General features: G+C 49.5%; 1 protein-coding gene across 6 annotated transcripts in view; it reads left to right on the top strand.

Moving 5' to 3' along the window:
- The first annotated feature begins 121 nt into the window (after positions 1-121).
- LOC119157758 (myosin-3-like) overlaps positions 122-18,394 on the top strand; it is a 35,924-nt gene continuing 17,651 nt past the window's right edge. Inside the window, exons 1-17 of one of the 6 annotated variants that reach the window (XM_037408982.1) lie at positions 123-3,548; positions 3,638-3,803; positions 5,830-5,973; positions 10,440-10,488; positions 11,039-11,244; positions 12,481-12,624; positions 12,709-12,865; positions 13,644-13,671; positions 13,753-13,861; positions 14,326-14,418; positions 14,747-14,810; positions 14,892-14,990; positions 16,358-16,461; positions 16,542-16,680; positions 17,239-17,357; positions 17,550-17,699; positions 18,147-18,317. In XM_037408982.1, coding sequence (XP_037264879.1) covers positions 11,041-11,244; positions 12,481-12,624; positions 12,709-12,865; positions 13,644-13,671; positions 13,753-13,861; positions 14,326-14,418; positions 14,747-14,810; positions 14,892-14,990; positions 16,358-16,461; positions 16,542-16,680; positions 17,239-17,357; positions 17,550-17,699; positions 18,147-18,317 — 1,581 coding nt within the window. In that variant the 5' untranslated portion in view covers positions 123-3,548; positions 3,638-3,803; positions 5,830-5,973; positions 10,440-10,488; positions 11,039-11,040. Of the gene's footprint in view, positions 3,804-5,681; positions 5,974-10,439; positions 10,489-10,856; positions 11,245-12,480; positions 12,625-12,708; positions 12,866-13,643; positions 13,672-13,752; positions 13,862-14,325; positions 14,419-14,746; positions 14,811-14,891; positions 14,991-16,357; positions 16,462-16,541; positions 16,681-16,701; positions 16,789-17,238; positions 17,358-17,549; positions 17,700-18,146; positions 18,318-18,394 lie in introns of those variants that run through there. The other 5 variants (XM_037409006.1, XM_037409010.1, XM_037408992.1 and 2 more) reach the window with 5 other exon arrangements.

Here is an 18,394-nt window from a genome sequence, read left to right as displayed (position 1 = left end):
GCAGTGGGAGCAGCTGGTGTCCTGCTTCTTTCTGCCTCTCAGATTGACCCTGGCTATCTCTTTTCTTTTCTTTTTTTGGGTTTTTTTTTGGGGGGGTGTTTTTGGGGGGGTGTTTTTTGGGTTTTTTTGGTTTTTTTGTCTCACGTGGGGAAACTTTCTTTGGAAGTGAGGTGAGGTTTTTTCTGTTGTTTTTTTTGGTGTGGGGGGTGTGTGTGTGTTTGAAAATATAGATCTATTGTTTAGGCAACTGTTAGGCTTTCACTGCCCTGCCTTGGTGACAGCTGGGAGCACAGGTCTGTTCCCTGCATGTTTGGGAGGACCAAGGGCGCTGCTGAGTGCTCACCAGGAGGAGACGGAGCTGTTCAAGGGATGGATATCTAGTGGGGGTAGGGGAATATGCTGGGGAGGCTCTGTCAGTGGATGTCCGGTATTTCTTCAGTGTTAGAAATAGAGCAAACTGCCCCTGTACTCATCGTACCCAAATGACCTGTAGCCCAGAGTGCAGTGCCTGGCCCTCACAGAGGGAGCTCAGGTCTGACAGGGGAGAGTTTATGATGGGACTCCTTGTCTGTGGCTGTGCTGAGCACTGGACTGAGGGGTGCCTGGCTCCCTAAGTGGGTCTCCACTGTGGAAACTTTACGGGACTACAGGTTTCACTTGGGAACTGAGTTTGTTGGAGTCTGGTGCTGTGAAGGCACACCTCTGTTACCTTGGGCAGACGGGGACCCCTGGGTACCCTGTGGACAGATGGGCGATCCAGTACAATCCTGGCAGAGGTCAGTCTGCAGAGCATTGCTGTCTGTGCCCCCCCGCCCCCACCTCACCCCAGTCTACTTGTCCCATAAAATACCAGCAGAAAATAGCATCTTTTCAGAGCGGCTGGCATCTATGAAACCAACTGCAGAGCTGATGCCATCCCAGGCTGGGGACTAGTGACAAGACGTCTGAGGAATGAGGGATGGCTCCATTGTCTACCTAAGGAAGGGAACGCATTCCTCATATGCTGCACATGTAGCCCATGGAGGAGCTGGACTAATGAGTGATAATACTTAAATCACATGGGCAAAGCCCTGTTTTAAGAATGTTTTTACCACCAGCACAGGTGAGAAGAGGTACAAAGACTGTGGCTTCAAATGTCTGCAAAGCCCGGTGTTTACACGTGCAGTCCAAATCATGCAATAATTCAGATGGGAAGGAACCTCAGGAGGTCTGTAGTCCAACCTCCTGCTCAAAGCGAGGGCAGCTTTGTGACCAGACCATGTCACTCAAGGTTTTAAACTGCTAGGGCTTGAAAACCTCCAAGGATGGAGGCTGCACAACCTCTCTAGATGGGTAAAAAAACGTTTCCTACTAGTGCAAATCTTTGTCATTTTATCCATTCTGAACTTCTCATTTCACTCAGCATTTTAACTCTTGTTCTTTCACTGTGCACCAGGGTGAAGAGCCTGACTCCATCTTCGTGATAACCTCCTTGTAGGTATTGGAAGGCTGTTAGGTCCTCCTGAAGCCTTTTCCTTCCCAGGCTGAGCAAGCCTGGTTCCCTCAGCCTCTCCTTGTGTTGTATGTGAATGGCTGGCTCCAGGACCCTGACCATCTTGACCTCAGATTCTTCTCCCCAAACTGCCCCCCTGGCCAGTTAGTTCCCAGCACGTGTTTTTGCAAGGATATTTTCCTTACTGGGCGCGGGACATTGCATTGGTCGTTGTGGAACTTTGTAAGGTGCCTGTCAGGGTCCCTCTGGATGGCAGCTCTGACCTAGAGGGTATCAGCTTGCTCTCCCTGCTGTGTTGCAGTCTGTGAACTTCATAAGCAACTATATTGTTGCCTCTGCCAGATCATTGGTAGAGGTGTTAAACAGGAATACTCCCAGCACTGACCCATGCGTGTGACCCATTAACAACTGTCCTCTGAGTCTTACTGCCCAGCAAGGTTCTTTACCCATCTAGTTGCCTACCCATGCAGACCACAGACTCCTAGCTCGGACACAATAATGTTGTGGCAGATAGTTTTGGGAGCTGAGGTTGGGCAGCATTCACTGCTCTCCCCACATCCACGGATTTATTTTATCATAAAAGGCAATTGGGATGGTCAGATGGGATTTACCTCTTAGTAAATCCGTGCTGACTGTTCCCAGTTGCGTTGTCTTTTCTGTACCCAGAAATGTGCTCCAAACACATGTCTGTGGTTTTTATCCCCTCTTCATTGTTGTGGTTTTTTTTTTTTTTTCTTTTCTGCTCTTGAAAAAGAAACCTATCAGGAAAGCAAGCCCTTATCTTGGCTAGTGTCTCTTGAGAGGATGTGGGAGCCAGACTGGGCATCAGTCCACAGTCATCAGGGCAAAATCCAAATCAGGTTTTATTTTTCCATACTCTGTCACATGCGTACTGCCAGTGTGAAAATACTCCATGTGCCTGTCGTGATAGCCAAAAGGACTCGGTCCAAATCCGGTTTTGATCTTAAGAAGAATTGGCCTGGATCAAATGACCTGCGACATGGGAATTCATCTGCCTTCCCAGCTCCAAAACTGCGAACGCTGCAGCTGACGAGCTCACTCGTGCACAGAGCAGGCAAGAGCAGCAGAGAGGACGTGGGTCCCTGGCCTCATCCAGTCAGTGCCTGGTCCTTAGCATTCATTTTCAAGAAGCTTGTTTTGACCAGGAGCTGCTGAGCAGCTCTGCTCTTCACTTGTGTTGACCTTGAGCTGTGCTCTAGCATGGGGCCAGATGCTTTTGGAGCAGATGTCCTGCTTCAGCCTGTGCTGTGTGTTGGGGTGGTGAGGACTGCCTGGGTCACACATGTTCACACAGTGCTTTGGCTGCAGTCCTTGGGTGTATCTGAGTGATGGTAGCATCTTTAATTGCTTGTGACTACCTCCAACCAGAGCAGCCTGCTGTGCCCTGGAGGGACTGTCCAGGACAATTCCAGGGCAGGTATTTCCCACAGCACTGGATTTACATGCTGCCTTCAAACGAACTCCCCATCTGATGGTGTAAGTCACATGAGGGAGGGAAAATAGATGCTTCTGCTGTTTGGAAACAAGGTACGGTGTCCTGGTAGGTGCCAGATCCACAGACATCTGTTATCTTTCTTGACCAGTTACGTTCAGCAAATGCTTCCTGATGGTGCCAGCTGGGCCTCCATGCTTCCAGGCCTTGATGAGTCTCTTGACAAGGAGCTGCTGGCCTGAGGCCTGCAGGGTGATCCTGACTTGCTGACTGAGCAGTCACCCGGCATCATCCGCTCGGCGCAGATCTGTACCAGCACCCTTTCTGAGACAGAGACAACCTCAGGAGTGCTCCCGAGCCACCCTAAAGGATGACCCAGCCAGCTTGACTTGGGAGTGAGCCGCAATGCTGGTGAGGGGGTGGGCGGCAGAAACTGCACCCAGGGACACTGAGCTTCAGTGGCAAAGGTGTCTGGCCATTGAAGAAAGCCGGCTGAAACTTCGTGTCCTCCTGCACCCGCCCAGAATCTTTGCTGCTTGTTGGCTATTAGCAGCCTGAAGAAGAAAGCAAGTCTTCCTCATCCCTGTCTGGGGCCAGGACTATGTATGGTTTGAGATACCGCAGCTCTTTTCCCCTTTCTCCAGTAACTTTGTAGATATCTGTATTTTCTGAGCCATTTCTCTCTTCATCAGATGCGTTGTCCAAGCACTGAACCTGTGTTCGGAAGATGTGCTGCCATCAGCCCATAGCCAGGACTGTGGGATGGGTGAGGTGTCCCATGTGCTCTTCGGTGAGATACCGGATGGAGCTGAAGGCTGAGCACTGAGCTGGGCTCTTTTACCACCTACCTGCAAATCAGTATGTATCTTCAGTCAGGTAAAGCAAGCGATGTGCGGGATGCTGAGGGTGAAACGGCTAGGAACAGCCTGCCATGATGCACTGAGGTTTCTGGTTGCAGCCAACGCTTTCCAGTCCTTGCTGCTGACGTGGGGTGCTCCCCTGGAAGACCTGGGAGCTGTGGCTCCAGCACCATGCTGGGGCTGCTCAGGACCTCTCCAGCCCAGTGTCAGTGGCCGTGTCCTTAGTGAAGCAGACACTCTGGGCTGGATATGGGGGAATGGCCACAGTCCTTGCTCCTAGATGTGAACTGATAAGTAGGCCGGTTTTTACTGGATTGCTCTTAGGTTTGGTGGCCTACAAAGAAAAGCAAAAAGCTAACTTATTTCCCCTCTAGAAGAGAGTTTAAAAGGGTGGTTTGGTTAAAATGGAAACTGATTTTTTTTTTTCTTTTAAGCAAGCTATGCTGCTCATGCAATATCTAGCCCCTAACTTCTAGCAGTTCTACATCAGCTGTACATGTCCCTGGGAGTGTGAGGATCTGTGCTGGGGAGACCTGAGCAGGAATGGTTGCATCTGTCTCTGTGCAAGAGCCAGCTCATTCCATGTTTTAAGCTGTGTATTACTAGTTTAATAAAGTAGGTTTCTTCAGCATGCCAGGGAACTTACTCAGCTACAGCTTTCTAAACCTCCTTGTTCTCCCAAAGTTCTTTGTGCAAAAATAGATAGACACCAACCAGTAAATCCACCTTTAATTTGTGGGGGTATATTGAGCCATGGGCGCCCTTATCTGAATGAAGGGCAGTAATGAAAGCTCCCTGGCAACACCAGGGCTAGAGAGCCTTGCAAGGCAATGCAGCTTGCTGCGATAGCACCCTTGTGACCTTCACCTCAGGACAGCTTTGTGTCTGCAAATGATGTTGGCAGCATGGAGCAACAGATGTATCTGCAGCTGCTGTTCCCCAGGGCTGTCTGCATGTAGATGTGCACCTACACGTGTGCCCTGGAGCCTTTCGGCAGTGCTGTAGGAAGGTTTTGGGGGTAAAGGAAGCTGCTTCACTGTCCTCGGCTTGTGAGAAGCTGGAGCAGGGTATTGTTGCCTGGGATGCACCCTAAATCTCCTTTTTTGCTGGGACATCATTTCATGCCTGCCCAGACACCAAGCAGCACAGCTTGTGGCAGTCCTGGCTGTGGTAGGGAGGTGTCACTGCTTCTTCACAAGGAGCAATGTTGTACCCTGTTGTGGGGCAGCAGCCCCCTTGTCCCAGCCGGGTGTGCAGTTGGCCCGTTTGCAGAGCAATCCCCTGGCACTGCCTTTGGCTGCGTGGTGTGGGGGGGGAGGCAGGACGGCCCTGGGCACTAGTAGCTCTGAGTCCAGAGGAGCAAGGAGTCCAGAGCTCTGAGCTAAGAAAGGAGATCCAGGCACTCAAGAAGTAAAACAAAAAGGCTGCTTTTCCCTATCCAGCACTTGTGAGGCCAAGAAGTAAGCATCCTTTGCTTTTACAAGAAAATACTGGGACTGAATGTGCATGCTGGTTCGCAGCAGCAACAGTGGCTCCTGAGCATCTGTGTATTAGATACAGGCTCTTGAGAAGTTAAGAAATCCCTCCTCACCACCTGATCTCTCCCTTTGCACCACACCATTTCTTAATTTAGTTTATATTTTTAGTGCACTTTGTTCACATTTGAAAAGATGTCTGTTGAAGGGGGCCATTGCTCTGAACACAGGTGTGTGGCTGAGCCCTTGCTCCTCGCCCACAGGCACCCTCATGGAGGTGTGGTGGACCGTGGTGACCTGGGTTCACAGCAGCAAGCCCAAGGCCTGTGCTCACCTTGCTTGGACCGCTCAGCCCCAGCACAGGTGGCTTTGGGTTTCCCTGGGGGCTGGCAGGGTCCTCCACAAGTGCAGAGGTGGCGCTTGTGTGTGGCCTGTCATAGGTAATGGCTTTGTGGGTAGGAGGCTAATCCTGCACAACCCTGGGGTTTAGGTGAAGTGGTTGGGATGTCCTCCAGTCCTGGGAGTGCAATAAGAAGTCTCTCTCTACAGGAATGGGACCAAACCCCAGATGTTATACTGGGAGTGAGGTGTCCACCAGCTGAGCCCTGGAGCCTCCAGGCTGCAGCCAGGTTTCCTTCTGCTGCCTCTGCTTCTGACACTGACTCTTCAATATCTGTCTCTGCTTCTGGGAAGGTGAGAGACATCAGGTAAAAATCCGCAGGCTAGAAAAAGATTTGATTTCAGGTCTCCTGTTTCCTGCATGCTGGGAGTGACTGGAACCAGCCTGGTCAGAGGGGCTGAGCTCTGCTCAAGCCCTCCAAAAGCAGTGACAGGCTCTGCGACCAGCACTGAAGGGTTGGGTGCTCAGCACCATCACTCAGCTCAGGCCAAGCAGATCTGCATTTTTTTAGCAGTTTGTGAATTGTCCTTCTGAGGTGCTCAATGATTCCATGGACAGCGCAAGGAGCTTCGTGGCAGGCCCCTGGGGTCTGGATTTCACCCTGAAATCCACTGCTCACAGGCTGGTACCCGGATGTCCGCAGTCTGCTTTGAGTCCAGCCCAGCCTCTTTCCGTTGGAGGAGGCAAATAATTCCTCTGTGATCCCTGCAGAATGGGAAGAACAGCCACCTTGCCAGAGTGAAATATCGAGTATTTATAAAACAGTTGCTCTCTGGAAAAGTCCAGACACACGGAATAAAAGCAGTAATCTTCAGCTTGCTGAAATTTTGGAATTTCCTTGGTTGGGTTGAAGGGTCTGCAGTGTCCCACTCATTCAACTCCAAATATGATTTATAAAAAGAGATCTAGATTTATCATGGTGCTTTGTGATTTTCGTTTGCGTGAAGCTCTGTCTTCCGTATTCGTACAGCTTGTCAAACATTCAGAGGCTCCAAAGCAGTACGTCTAAACATAGAAAGGCTTGTATACTTATTTCTTGAGCCAGAAATATCTAATGCATGTCCTTAAGATGGAAGAAAAAGACCCCCAAAAACCTGTATGTGCAGATTCACCTGCACTCCCTCAGTCTCAGCACTCCTGCTTTGTAGTGTTACAGGTACATTTTTATATCTTAGCGCTTGCTCCAGGCTACCCTCTGCTAAGATTTTTATAGCAACTATTATCTTGAGAAATGTTTTTGTATAATGATGAGGAACTGCTAGAAATAGAGAGTGTGACTGTTGTAATGAAAAGTGAGGCCTTTTCGAATAGCAGTCATGTGGTAGCAATGGCTGTTGTAGCTGGTTGTGTAGTTCATGGATCAGTTACTGAGAGATGTGACAGTCATTAATGTGTACTTTTTAAGCTACTAACCCTTGCTGGGTTGGGGAGAACATGAAATGATTCTGCAGCTTGTGGCTGTACTGGAAGGCTGTGATTAGCACATTTGAGACAACGGCTGCGTGCAAATGGTTTTAAACAGTGTTCTCGGTGCAGTGCTCAGCAGGTGCCTGTCACTAGCTGGCTGCAGGGGCTACCTGTGGGTCCTTGCTCGTTGCTAATTGTTTTCATAGAACCATGGAATCGTTCAGGTTGGAAAAGACCTTTAAGATCAAGTCCAACAGTTAACCCAGGACTGACAAGTCCATCACTAAACCATGTCCCCAAGTGCTGCATCTACATGGTTTTTGAATGTTTCCAGGGATGGAGATTCTACCACCTCCCTGGGCAGCCTGTTCCCATGTGTGACCACCCTCAGTGAAGATGTTTTTCCTACCATCCAATCTAAACCTCCCCTGATGCAGCTTGAGGCTGTTACTTCTTGTCCTGTCACTTGTTACGTGAGAGCAGAGACTGACTCCTGCCTGCCTACAGCCCCTGCCAGGCAGCTGTAGGGAGCGACCAGGTCCCCCCTGAGCCTCCTCCTCCCCAGGCTGAACCCCCCAGCAACCCCAGCCGCCCCCCACCAGACTGGTGCCCCAGCCCCTTCCTGGCTCAGGACACGCTCCAGCCCCTCTGCGTCCCTCTTGGAGTGAGGGGCCCAAAGTTGAACCCAGGGTTTGAGGGGCGGCCCCACCAGTGCTGAGCACATTTCCTGCACTCTGCTCCCAGCTGGGCACCTGGATCAGTGAGAGAAAATGGGGAGAGTGGCTCTCACTGCCAGCGTGTGCTCTTTGCTCTGATCCTACAGCTGGATATAGGGAAGAGGGTCCAGCCCCCTTGCTTTTGGATATGCCTGGGAGCGGGAAAAAGCTCTGTCTGAATCACACTGTCAATTCAGTATCAGGACAAAGCCCCAAACTGATAGTTTGTCTGCTGTGTCTCAAATTTTTGCAGACAGTAAACTCAGGCACTGTGCTGAGTTCAAAGGACCGATCACAGGGATGCTTGCTAAAAAAAGCTTTCCCTCATCCTCTAGGCTTAGGAGGATTCTAGGAATTCATGGTTCATGAGATATGTGGCTGTGGTGTCCATTTTTAGTGACCTTGAATGAAATTAAGGGCAACGTGGAACATGTTTGTCAAAACACTAATGACAGTGATGCTCCTGCAAGACCATGGGGTCAGTTTTCCTCTGGCAGACTGAAAGATGAGGTGACATCCTCCATACTGAGAAGCAGCGGTCCTGGTGGGCTCCAGTGGGCGTGGTGCTTTGGGTGGTGGCAGGAGTCATCTGGGGTAGGTTTCTGGCTTCGCAGAGGTCCTGTAGGCTTCATTCTGGTGAGGAGGGCTGGTGCTGCAGCGTGTCCATGCAATGTGGAGGGTGAACAGTGACAGAAGATGACTAAAACAGGCAGGGTGACTTGGGGCAGAGGAGATCCTTCCACCCCTGCAGCAGAGTGACCTCTGTCCATGCAGGCATGAAGGCTCCCATTGCTCCTGCCAGCTGCTGTCCTCGCCTGCCCTGCCAGCTGAGCTCAACGTGCAGCCACTGCCTGTCTGCCCTGTACCAACCACGCAGAGCATTTGGGGCTGGAGGGCCTCCATTCAGAGCCCACGCTGGCCCGAAGAGGCGTCGTACCTCCTTTGCAAGAGTTTATGAGTCAGCTTTGGAAGTTTTGCAGGAGTCAGCGAGGGGTTTATCTTGTTGAAAATGTGCAACCAAGAACAGAGGTGGTTGGGCCAAAGATAGCAACCCAGCTTCTGCCTGACTGTGCTGCCTGCTGGTCGTGGTGTGCTGCCCTGAAATGGGAAAGCTCAGCCTGGGGTCCTGCTGGACCCCCAATCGCTCCTGCAGAGCTGGAGAATTTTGCTGCATTTTTATTTTTCTCCATGCTAATTCCCACTGGTTTCTTATGCTTTTCAGGGTGCACGCACATAGGCTAAAATGGATTTAATGGTGGTTTGGCAGTGTGGTCCTGGAAGCCTGCAGCACAGCCCTGCTCTGGGGAAGGGAGAAGGGTGTCTGAGCCTGTGCTGGCCGTGCCTTTCCACCAGTCCTTGGTCTGTGCTGCCCAGCCCAGAGCTGCATAGGTGCAGTGTATCCTTGCAGAGCCTCCTTCTCCTCAGACACATCTCTGCCTTTCCCCAGGTGTGGCTGAGCCTACAGCCCCAGGGATTCATGTGAAAGTGGTGCTCTGGGTCACAAGTGCTCAGGATTGTGCAGAGCTGCGCTGACCTAGCTAGCATGCAAAGGTGGCAGGTGCCCAGTGTTTTGGTGGCTGCTGTGTCCCCTTACCAATATCCTGCTTACCTGGGAATTGCTGTCAGCTGTGTCTAAGAACCTGGTAGCACGTTGTGATGTGGCTTCTGCAGCTCTTTTGGGCAGCAAGGGCAGTGAACGTTCTAGGCAGCCAAAACTGTATTCAAAGCTAAATTTCTGTAGCACTGAAATGTTCATCCCTGGCTAGATTTGGGTTTTGCTCTTTGATTAACCTCTATTTTGCCATGGTTTGTCACATCATACTTCAGTCATGGCCTGTCTTCCCATCCTCCCTGACCCATGCAGTGATGGGAAGCCACAAGAATTGCCATAACTGCTCCTACATAAATCCTCATCACCTTTTCCCCTTCCTTTCCTTTCCTCACCACCTTTCCCTTCCCCTTTTCCCTCCACCCCACGGGTGTTCCCTTGCCACTGTGCAACTCTGCCTATCCTGTGAGCAGGAGCAGTGGGGCAGGTCCCTTCTGGACTAGTATTTCTTTAACATATAGGTGAGAGCAGGTGTGAGTGAAGTGCTGGCCATGGTCATAGCTGGCAGGAGAGCAGGTTCCCAGTAGAGGAAATTCTCACAACAAAGAGTCTATAAACCACAGTTAGGTCCTGGGGTTACTAAAATTGGAAAAAAAGAGCAGCTCCTTTCTTTACGTACTGTATATGGCAGAAACTTAACGTGAATTGGTGAGCAGGCAGGAGTGTTGATCCCTTCCTTCCAAATATAGGGAAGGGGCTGAGTTAAGGGAACTGGCTGAGCCTATAAAACCTATCAGGGAGAAAGCTCTTGTCGGTGGCTCCCAGTCTCCTGACAGTGCCTGTGCTTTGTGGAGGGCTCCTGCTGCAGCTGCTGTTGCCCGTGCTTGGAGCTTTGCAAGCTGTAGCACTGTGGTGGGAAATCTGCTGTAGATTCCAAGCTGGGCCGTTCATTGGGTAGGGAAGGACCGGTATCTGCAGTTTACTTCGCTGGTCCTCAGCTGGGGTGGTTGCTTGCAGTGAGAGGTAGAGGACCTTCAGAGAGGCTGTAGCTTAGCTGGAGTCTGACCTTCCACTTTTTCTCTTTCAGAGATCAGAGATGTGAGCCTGTTCCTTCCTTCTTTCTGTCAACTGACAAGGTGAGAATTTAAGCCATGAAAACCAGTGGCTTGCCCAGATTGGCATGAGCTGGCTTTCCCCTTGCGCTCGCTGCAGGCAGGTCTCGGTTGTTCCCCTGCACAAGCAGCTCTAACCGGCCATGGCACGTGTCCGCTCCTGCCCGCTGTGGCTGCCCACCAGAGCACCAGGACAGGCTCCATGTTAAAAGGGAAGGGGGGAATCATAAATGAAGAACTGGAAATAAAACAGGCTTTCTTACTAAAGATTATGTGAACCCTCAAGAGATCCCTCCCCTTTGCTGCACTTCCCCAGGGAGCCCTCCTGCTCCTTAAGACATGGATCCCCTCTCCCTGGGGCCACGAAGGGTGGCAGCTCTCCTTCACAGCTTTTGTACATTTCAGCTTTGAAAGGCAAATACATCCCTGAAGACCTTGCAGCACACATCTGAGATGTGGGAAGGGTGCTGAGAGCAGCCAGCCTGGGGGGGCTGGTGGGTGTTCAGCTCCACTCTGCTCAACCTTAAGGACTGCAGAGGTGACCGCCGCTGCAGGGTCTGTCTTTCTGCTTCAGCCATGAGCAGAGATGCTGACATGGAGGTGTTTGGGGAGGCTGCACCATACCTGCGCAAGTCGGACAGGGAGAGGATAGAAGCTCAGAACCAGCCGTTTGATGCCAAGACCTACTGCTTTGTGGCTGACCCCGAGGTGGAGTACACCAAAGGGAAGATCAAGGCTGCACAGGGTGGGAAGATAACTGTTGAGACAGAGGATGGCAGGGTAAGTGCATTCCTCCTGGCCCTCCTCCCCGCCCTGCTGAGGGCCCTAGGGCTGCTGAAGAGGACAAGGAATGCTGCATAGACTGGCTCAGGCAAAAAAATGTGCCCTGCCCTGCCCTCCCCTCTGACTGGGACCAGCCACAGTCTCCAGAGGGAAGTATTGCTCTGGGCACTGGGATGGTCATTCTCGGTTTAGGCTTTGAAGATCAGGCAGTGCCCTGAAACAGTTTTGGTTGTAGTCTTCCCTGTCTTAGCATTCCTCAGCTGCTGCTTTTAACCTTTTCTCACCTAACACTGTCATATCCACTGATAAATTCCTTCTTTTAGTGGTAGTAGAGCAGGCAGCTACTTTGAAAGTGCCCTTGGCATGTGGAATTATTAACAGTGTCACTGGCTGCAAACAGTTTCCTAGAGATGCCTCCAAGGTGTTAATCTTGCAAAAATGCTGAAATGTCTTAGCAGCTCATGTCCTGGTAACATTTGCAAGAATAGCTGCAGCTCAAAGAACCACTTCAACCAACCTCTTGGCAAGTAGGTGGTACAAGGTTTTTAAGAAAGCAAATAAAGGATAAAGCTGTCATCCCTTGGTTCGCTCCCAGCCTCCAGCAATCGCAGGCATGTGACTGAGCAGAGGCTGCAGCAGGCGTGCAGCTGCCATCCGTGTGTGCATCTGCTTTCCTGCACATCTGCCCCCGGCCCCTGACAGCACAGCCACAGGCTCTGGCTGTGCGACAGGATGGTCACCCACAATGTGAGCCCAGTAGACGGTGCTATTTGGTAGAGCTGGAGCCTTTGTTCAATTAGGAATAGCAACAGGCATGACTGGAACAAATATGTTCTGAGGAAGGATTTGCTGTTGATGAATCTGACGCTGCTACTGTCCTGTCTCTTGGGCAGTGTGCAGCATTAGTCTTGGAGGCTGAAAGGCAGGCTGGCAGCAGCTGTGCCCCTGGCTATTACAGCCGTGACCTGAAGTTCATAGGTCTGTGTGGATGTAGCAATTCCAGGACAGTAAACAAACATCCTGTAAATTTGCCAGTGTGGTAGAGTTCCTGGCCAGCAGTAGTGTCTGTCCTGTAATAGCCATATCTTCTTTTGCACAGTTAAACAGAAAGCAAAATACGAATTAGAGCAGCCTTCCAGATATTATTACCTCTCTGTGTTTGTGTCTCTGTGTGTACACATGGAAGGAGCATCAAGAGTTGCTAAATCAAGGTGAACTCTTTCTGAATTATAGATGGTTGCTGTCAAACCCGATGATGTATATGCCATGAACCCACCTAAATTTGACAGAACTGAGGATGTGGCCATGTTGACCCACCTGCATGAACCTGCCATCCTCTACAACCTCAAGGACCGCTACAGCTCCTGGATGATCTATGTTAGTTCCCTCTCATGGCAAAGGAGAAAATCCAGGTGCCAGGAGATGGACTTCACTGACTCTTTTGTTTTTTTTTTCATGCAGACCTACTCGGGGCTCTTCTGCATCACTGTCAACCCCTACAAGTGGCTGCCGGTGTACAACCCGGAGGTGGTGTTGGCCTACCGAGGCAAGAAGCGCCAGGAGGCCCCTCCACACATCTTCTCCATCTCGGACAACGCCTATCAGTTCATGCTGACCGGTGAGATTTTCTGTTTTGACCAGACTCATAGAAAACAACTGTGTCAGAAACACTGCTTCTGCCAAATACCTTCCCTTGTCTGCCATGGGCTCGGTTGCCTTTCCCATCTCCTGCACGGGTGTGCTACCCGAATTCTTTGTTTTGCATCACCTTGCAGATTATCTCCTTGGGTTCACAACTATTGTACTGTGGAATTAGATGTGTCTTTTTTTATCGCTAGGTGATATAAAACCAGCTCCAGACATTTTTCCCTGAATCCCGAAATAGGTTTTCTATTTTTGAAGTGCTGCACTGTTGTACTGTACATTATCTGTATTTCTGGTCTAAGTACCAAGCTAAGCACCATAGCAGGAAGCACTGCAAGGGGCAGGTGCGGTTGGATAGGACACGCTACCTGGGAAGTCCCCAGTCAGCACACCAGCATGTAGCTTCAGGCAACAGCGGGTGGTTTCAACAGAGCTGGAAGAAATATTTTCACCAAAATACATGGGCTTAGTTTGATTGTTTCCTGTCCTGTGTTAAATAGTAATAAAGGTAAAGAATGGTAAAGATAGAAGCAAAGAGGAGAGTGCAGGATGGAACATAGGCAGAAGAGAGAAGATGAAAAGTGGAGCACAGGTTGGGGAAGAGAGGAGAAGAAGATAACCATGCATCCTTTCAGTTTTGTTTGCAGAGATTGTGGTTTTTTCCCTTTGAGGGACACTGGGTCATGGGTTACATGAGAACTTGCACTTTTCTGTACAGCTTCTCTGACTGCAGTTACTTTTCCCTTTGACAGATGATGAAAATCAGTCTATCCTAATCACGTAAGTACATCTGTCACTTTGAACTTTGTCTTCTACAAAAAGTGGGTGGATAATTCTTTGCTCTGTGCTTACTTTTGACAGCGGAGAATCCGGTGCCGGGAAGACTGTGAACACGAAGTGTGTCATCCAGTACTTTGCAACAATTGCAGCGAGCGGGGACCTAGCCAAGAAGGAGGAGTCCTGGATGAAGGTTTGAGGAAGAAAGGCTTGGCAGAGGGGCAGTTTGGGACGTTATCGACTTATGGCTGCAAAAACATTTACTTCAAAATATGAAATATCATTTATTAGCTTCAGCCACTCTCAAGAGGCAGTAAGACCAGGGGCTGATATGTGGTTAGGACCACAACAAATACAAGGCACCAGAGCTGCCACTGGTGTCCTGGAAGAATCAGAAGCTTCAGTGTCTTCACACAGAGCACTCTGTCCCTGTGGCCGAGAGATGAGAGCTCTGACCATGGGAGAAATTTTGTATAAGAGAAAAATGAATTGTCTACCATTTACACACCATGCTGGTTCTTGGTGCTGCGGTAACACTGTACAGCTGAAATGGAGGGCATGTGGCTGCACATGTAATCAGGCAAGCCACAATATAGTCACTCTTTCCTGCCACATAGCCCATGGTGTTTTTCAATAATTATTCAAATATTCTTGCAGGGTACGCTGAAAGATCAAATCATCAGCGCTAACCCACTGCTGGAGGCCTTTGGGAATGCCAAGACTGTGAGAAATGACAACTCCTCACGCTTTGTGAGTCATCGTGTTTCTCTCTGCTCTCCTGCATTGTTAATCCTAGTTGTCTGCTTGTTCCTCGCAACTGGGAGCCACTGGTCTGTGGGATAAATGTTCTTGGTGCAAACTTCTGGTTTGTTTGTCAGACGCTGATGTGTTTACAGCTATTTCATGCTCACAGCTGCGTGGGCTGCAACAAATTGTTCCCTGTTATCTGTGTTTGAATATCTAAGATAGGTCAGACAGGTTTGAAATGCTGTCACTGAGATTCAGGAAAGGAAGGAAAACAGCCTGGCCTGTTACCCTGAGAATGCTGCACTGACCACTACTTTTGTCTGCTTGCCAGGGCAAATTCATTCGTATTCATTTTGGTACCTCTGGAAAACTGTCCTCTGCTGACATTGAGACCTGTGAGTACATGATGGGGCCTTACTGCTTTATTATAAAGTAAAGAAGAGCTTGAAAAATTTATATGTGCATACATATTACAGACTTGCTGGAAAAGTCAAGAGTCACTTTCCAGCTGAAAGCTGAGAGAAGCTACCACATCTTCTACCAGATCCTCTCCAACAAGAAGCCTGAACTGCTTGGTAAGGACAGCCATCACCTGGTGATGCTTTACAGTAAAATCAGTATGGGAAATTTTTCCCCAAATGTGCCAGCTCAGTGACAGAGGGTACTGTGGCACCTGCTGGCCTAGGGCCACATGTCACAAGCACCCAGCTTCCCTTTTTGGCAGGTGCCTCAGACCGTGCATTGAAGCTTTGGCCACGTGCTTATTCATGTAATCCAGCATCAACAATGCCTGGGTTACCAAAGCTGTACATGGCACTTTTATCTCTGTATAACAGTGTCACATTAGGGGTTACTCCACCTCCAATTTATCTTCCCTGGGTAAGTTCTAACATAAACTGTGTGCAGGTGAGGTGTGGGGGTGGCTAGTTTACTCTGCCTTACACCTTGCTGTTCTTGCTTGTGTGGAAATTCCAACTAATATGGGCCAGATCCTGTGAGTAATCTTCAACAGAAAGGTAAGAAGTTCCCTGGGTGCAGGATGGTCAGATATTGTGATCTACAAACCATCTATCTAAACTCTTTATCACATAGGCAAAAGTTCTTCCCCATTTCCAGTACAGCCCCTCCAGCCTTTTCCCCCTTCCCACTGCCGTGGCATACCCTACCCATGCCCCGCATCTCTCCCAGACCCTTCTGCCACACGCTCAACTACTGCACCCTCACTCCACGCTGCCCATCCCTCCCAGCTCTCCACAGAACATTTCCCAAGGTGGAGTTTCTCCCTGCATCCTCCCACTACGTGCCTTGCCGACGTTTACCACCTCCTTCTTCCCTTCTTCCCGACTGCCGTGCCCCAGAGGACTGCATGTCTGTACAAGGACACAGACAGATTTATCTTCAATGTATGGAGGACTTCTCTCTGGCGTGCTGCACAGCACCGCTGCACACCTGCACACCTTCAGTTCTGCTCTTACTCTGCTCTAGGATTCAGGACTGAAAACAAGTTAGAATTTTGATCTCAATTAGATGGCGATAAACACACATGCTTGTATTACTTATGTGCATCAGCACACAGCACCAGCAGGTGCAGGGGGCATTCAGGATGGATTAGTATATGTCACATATGAGGACAAGCCTGTACGAGTCTTACCTAAAAATATCTTTCTTAAAAATAATTTATTTGGATGGCCCTTGTTCCTTGTTTGCCAGAGCTGAATGTTCAGTTCCCAGTTCACAGCATATTAAACTGGTAGGACTGAGAACTCACCTGGGACTTTCTGCTCATCCAGTGGAAGGCAGATGAATGGCTTTACTCTGTCTTTCCTGTCTCTTAATAGAAAAAATTGGGGATGCAAAAGGAAAAAGAGCCTGTGAAACCTTGCTGAGCCGTTGTTCCATTTTCGCTGCCAGTTTGGCTCTCACTCCTTTGTTTGCCTTTCAGAGATGCTCCTCATCACAGCCAACCCGTATGATTACCCATTCATCAGCCAAGGGGACATTTCTGTGGCCAGCATTGATGACCGGGAGGAGCTTGTTGCCACAGATGTGAGTACATTTAGCAAGGAGAGGCAGTATCACTTTTACCATCACCACTGTTCTAATCAGCTGATCTATCCGGTGTGCAGGCAGCCATTGACATTTTGGGCTTCAGCTCCGATGAGAGAATGGGGATTTACAAACTGACAGGGGCAATCCTGCACTACGGGAACATGAAATTCAAGCAGAAGCCACGTGAAGAGCAGGCAGAGCCGGATGGCACAGAAGGTAGTACCTTCATGGCTTGGAGAGATGTATTTCCAACTGTCTTCATACCATTTTTCACTAGAAATGCACGGAGTCTTCCAGGAAAGAACCAGTTGTTCCTTGATGAATGTAAGAAAAAAAAAGGTTCAGCCTTCAGCTTACCACACCCTGTAGAGTTGCTTTCTGCATCCACTTTATTCCTGCTGAAGGACCCTGCGTGTGGGACACCTTGCTGTGGCGTGCACCAGTTTCTGATAGCAGATCCGGATGGGTTCTGCTTGGGTGATGTTGTGGAGAAGTGGCTTGAAGGGAAAACCACTCTGTTGCCCCATCACCGATGCATGCACTGGTTTTACCGTGCCTGTTGGTGCTGTTGTAGCCACTCAATCACGAGGGTGAGCCCAACAAGCCTTTTTGGAAAAGTAAATAAGAATGCCAATGAAGCTTTGTGGGTAGAGTAAAGCCAACCAGTCTGCCAAGTTTCAGAGTGAGCTCTGGCTGGTTCCAAGGAATTCGGCCTGTCCCAGCTAAGAAGAAAGTTTTTCAGCTTTTTTTTTTGTTTGTTTGTTTGTTTTACAGAGGCTGACAAAGCAGCGTACCTGATGGGCCTGAACTCAGCAGACTTGCTGAAAGCTTTGTGCTATCCCCGGGTGAAAGTGGGAAATGAATATGTCATGAAGGGTCAAACAGTGGATCAGGTGAGTGTCAGGGAGCAGCAGGGACCATCCTCTCCCTGAGGGGCTGGAGTGGGTGCGGGTCACAGCTGGGTATCGTCAGGACCATTAAGGCCTATTAGTGCACTCTGTGGGCTGATGGCACGTGTGCATGGCTTTATTCTGGTGATGCACTAGCGGTGCTCTGACACAGCTGTGTGAACCATCTCCTTGCAGGTGCAGCAGGCTGTGAATGTAATTTCCAGGTCAGTCTATGAAAAACTCTTCCTGTGGATGGTGATGCGCATCAACCAACAACTGGATACAAAGCTGCCAAGACAGCACTTTATTGGCATCTTAGACATTGCTGGCTTTGAGATTTTTGAGGTTTGGTTTTATATAGCACTCTCAGACTTCTGGCTATCTTTAAACACTTATTTATCCTTTTCTTTGACTTTTCTGACTTCTCCTTATCCTCATCCCAATGCAGCCCTGGAGAACAAGGCTGAAGCTGCTTCTGCCATTGTAGATCCACCAGCCACTTTGCAAGAGAAAAGAAACAGCTGAAGCATAGTTGTGAAGCTGCTGAGTCCCTCCCCACAAAATCTCTATTTAGTGACGTTAGTGTCTCCCCAAAAAATTGCCAATTTAGGCTACATCAACCATGTGCTGCACAGCACAGCTTTTCTGTAAGACTGGACCACCCATGATATATTCTTTATGCTATTACCAAAACCTTTCAGGGGTAGTCTTGCTGACCTTGCCCTGACATCACTATGAAATGAATTGAATAGAGTCAGTTTAACAATATTAACACGTTCGCTCAAATATTAGTTCAACAGCCTGGAGCAGCTGTGCATCAACTTCACCAACGAGAAACTGCAACAGTTCTTCAACCGCCACATGTTCGTGCTGGAGCAGGAGGAGTACAAGAAGGAGGGAATTGAGTGGGAGTTCATTGACTTTGGGATGGACCTGGCTGCCTGCATTGAGCTCATTGAGAAGGTGAGTTTCTTAGGCAGCTTGTGCAATCACACAAATCATATCTGGAAGGAGTTCTTGAGAGTGTTTGCACTGAGTGC

This window comes from Falco rusticolus, chromosome 1 (assembly GCF_015220075.1).
Source record: "Falco rusticolus isolate bFalRus1 chromosome 1, bFalRus1.pri, whole genome shotgun sequence".
In the NCBI taxonomy this organism is placed as follows: Eukaryota; Metazoa; Chordata; class Aves; order Falconiformes; family Falconidae; genus Falco; species Falco rusticolus.
This window is presented reverse-complemented; position numbering and strand designations above follow the sequence as displayed.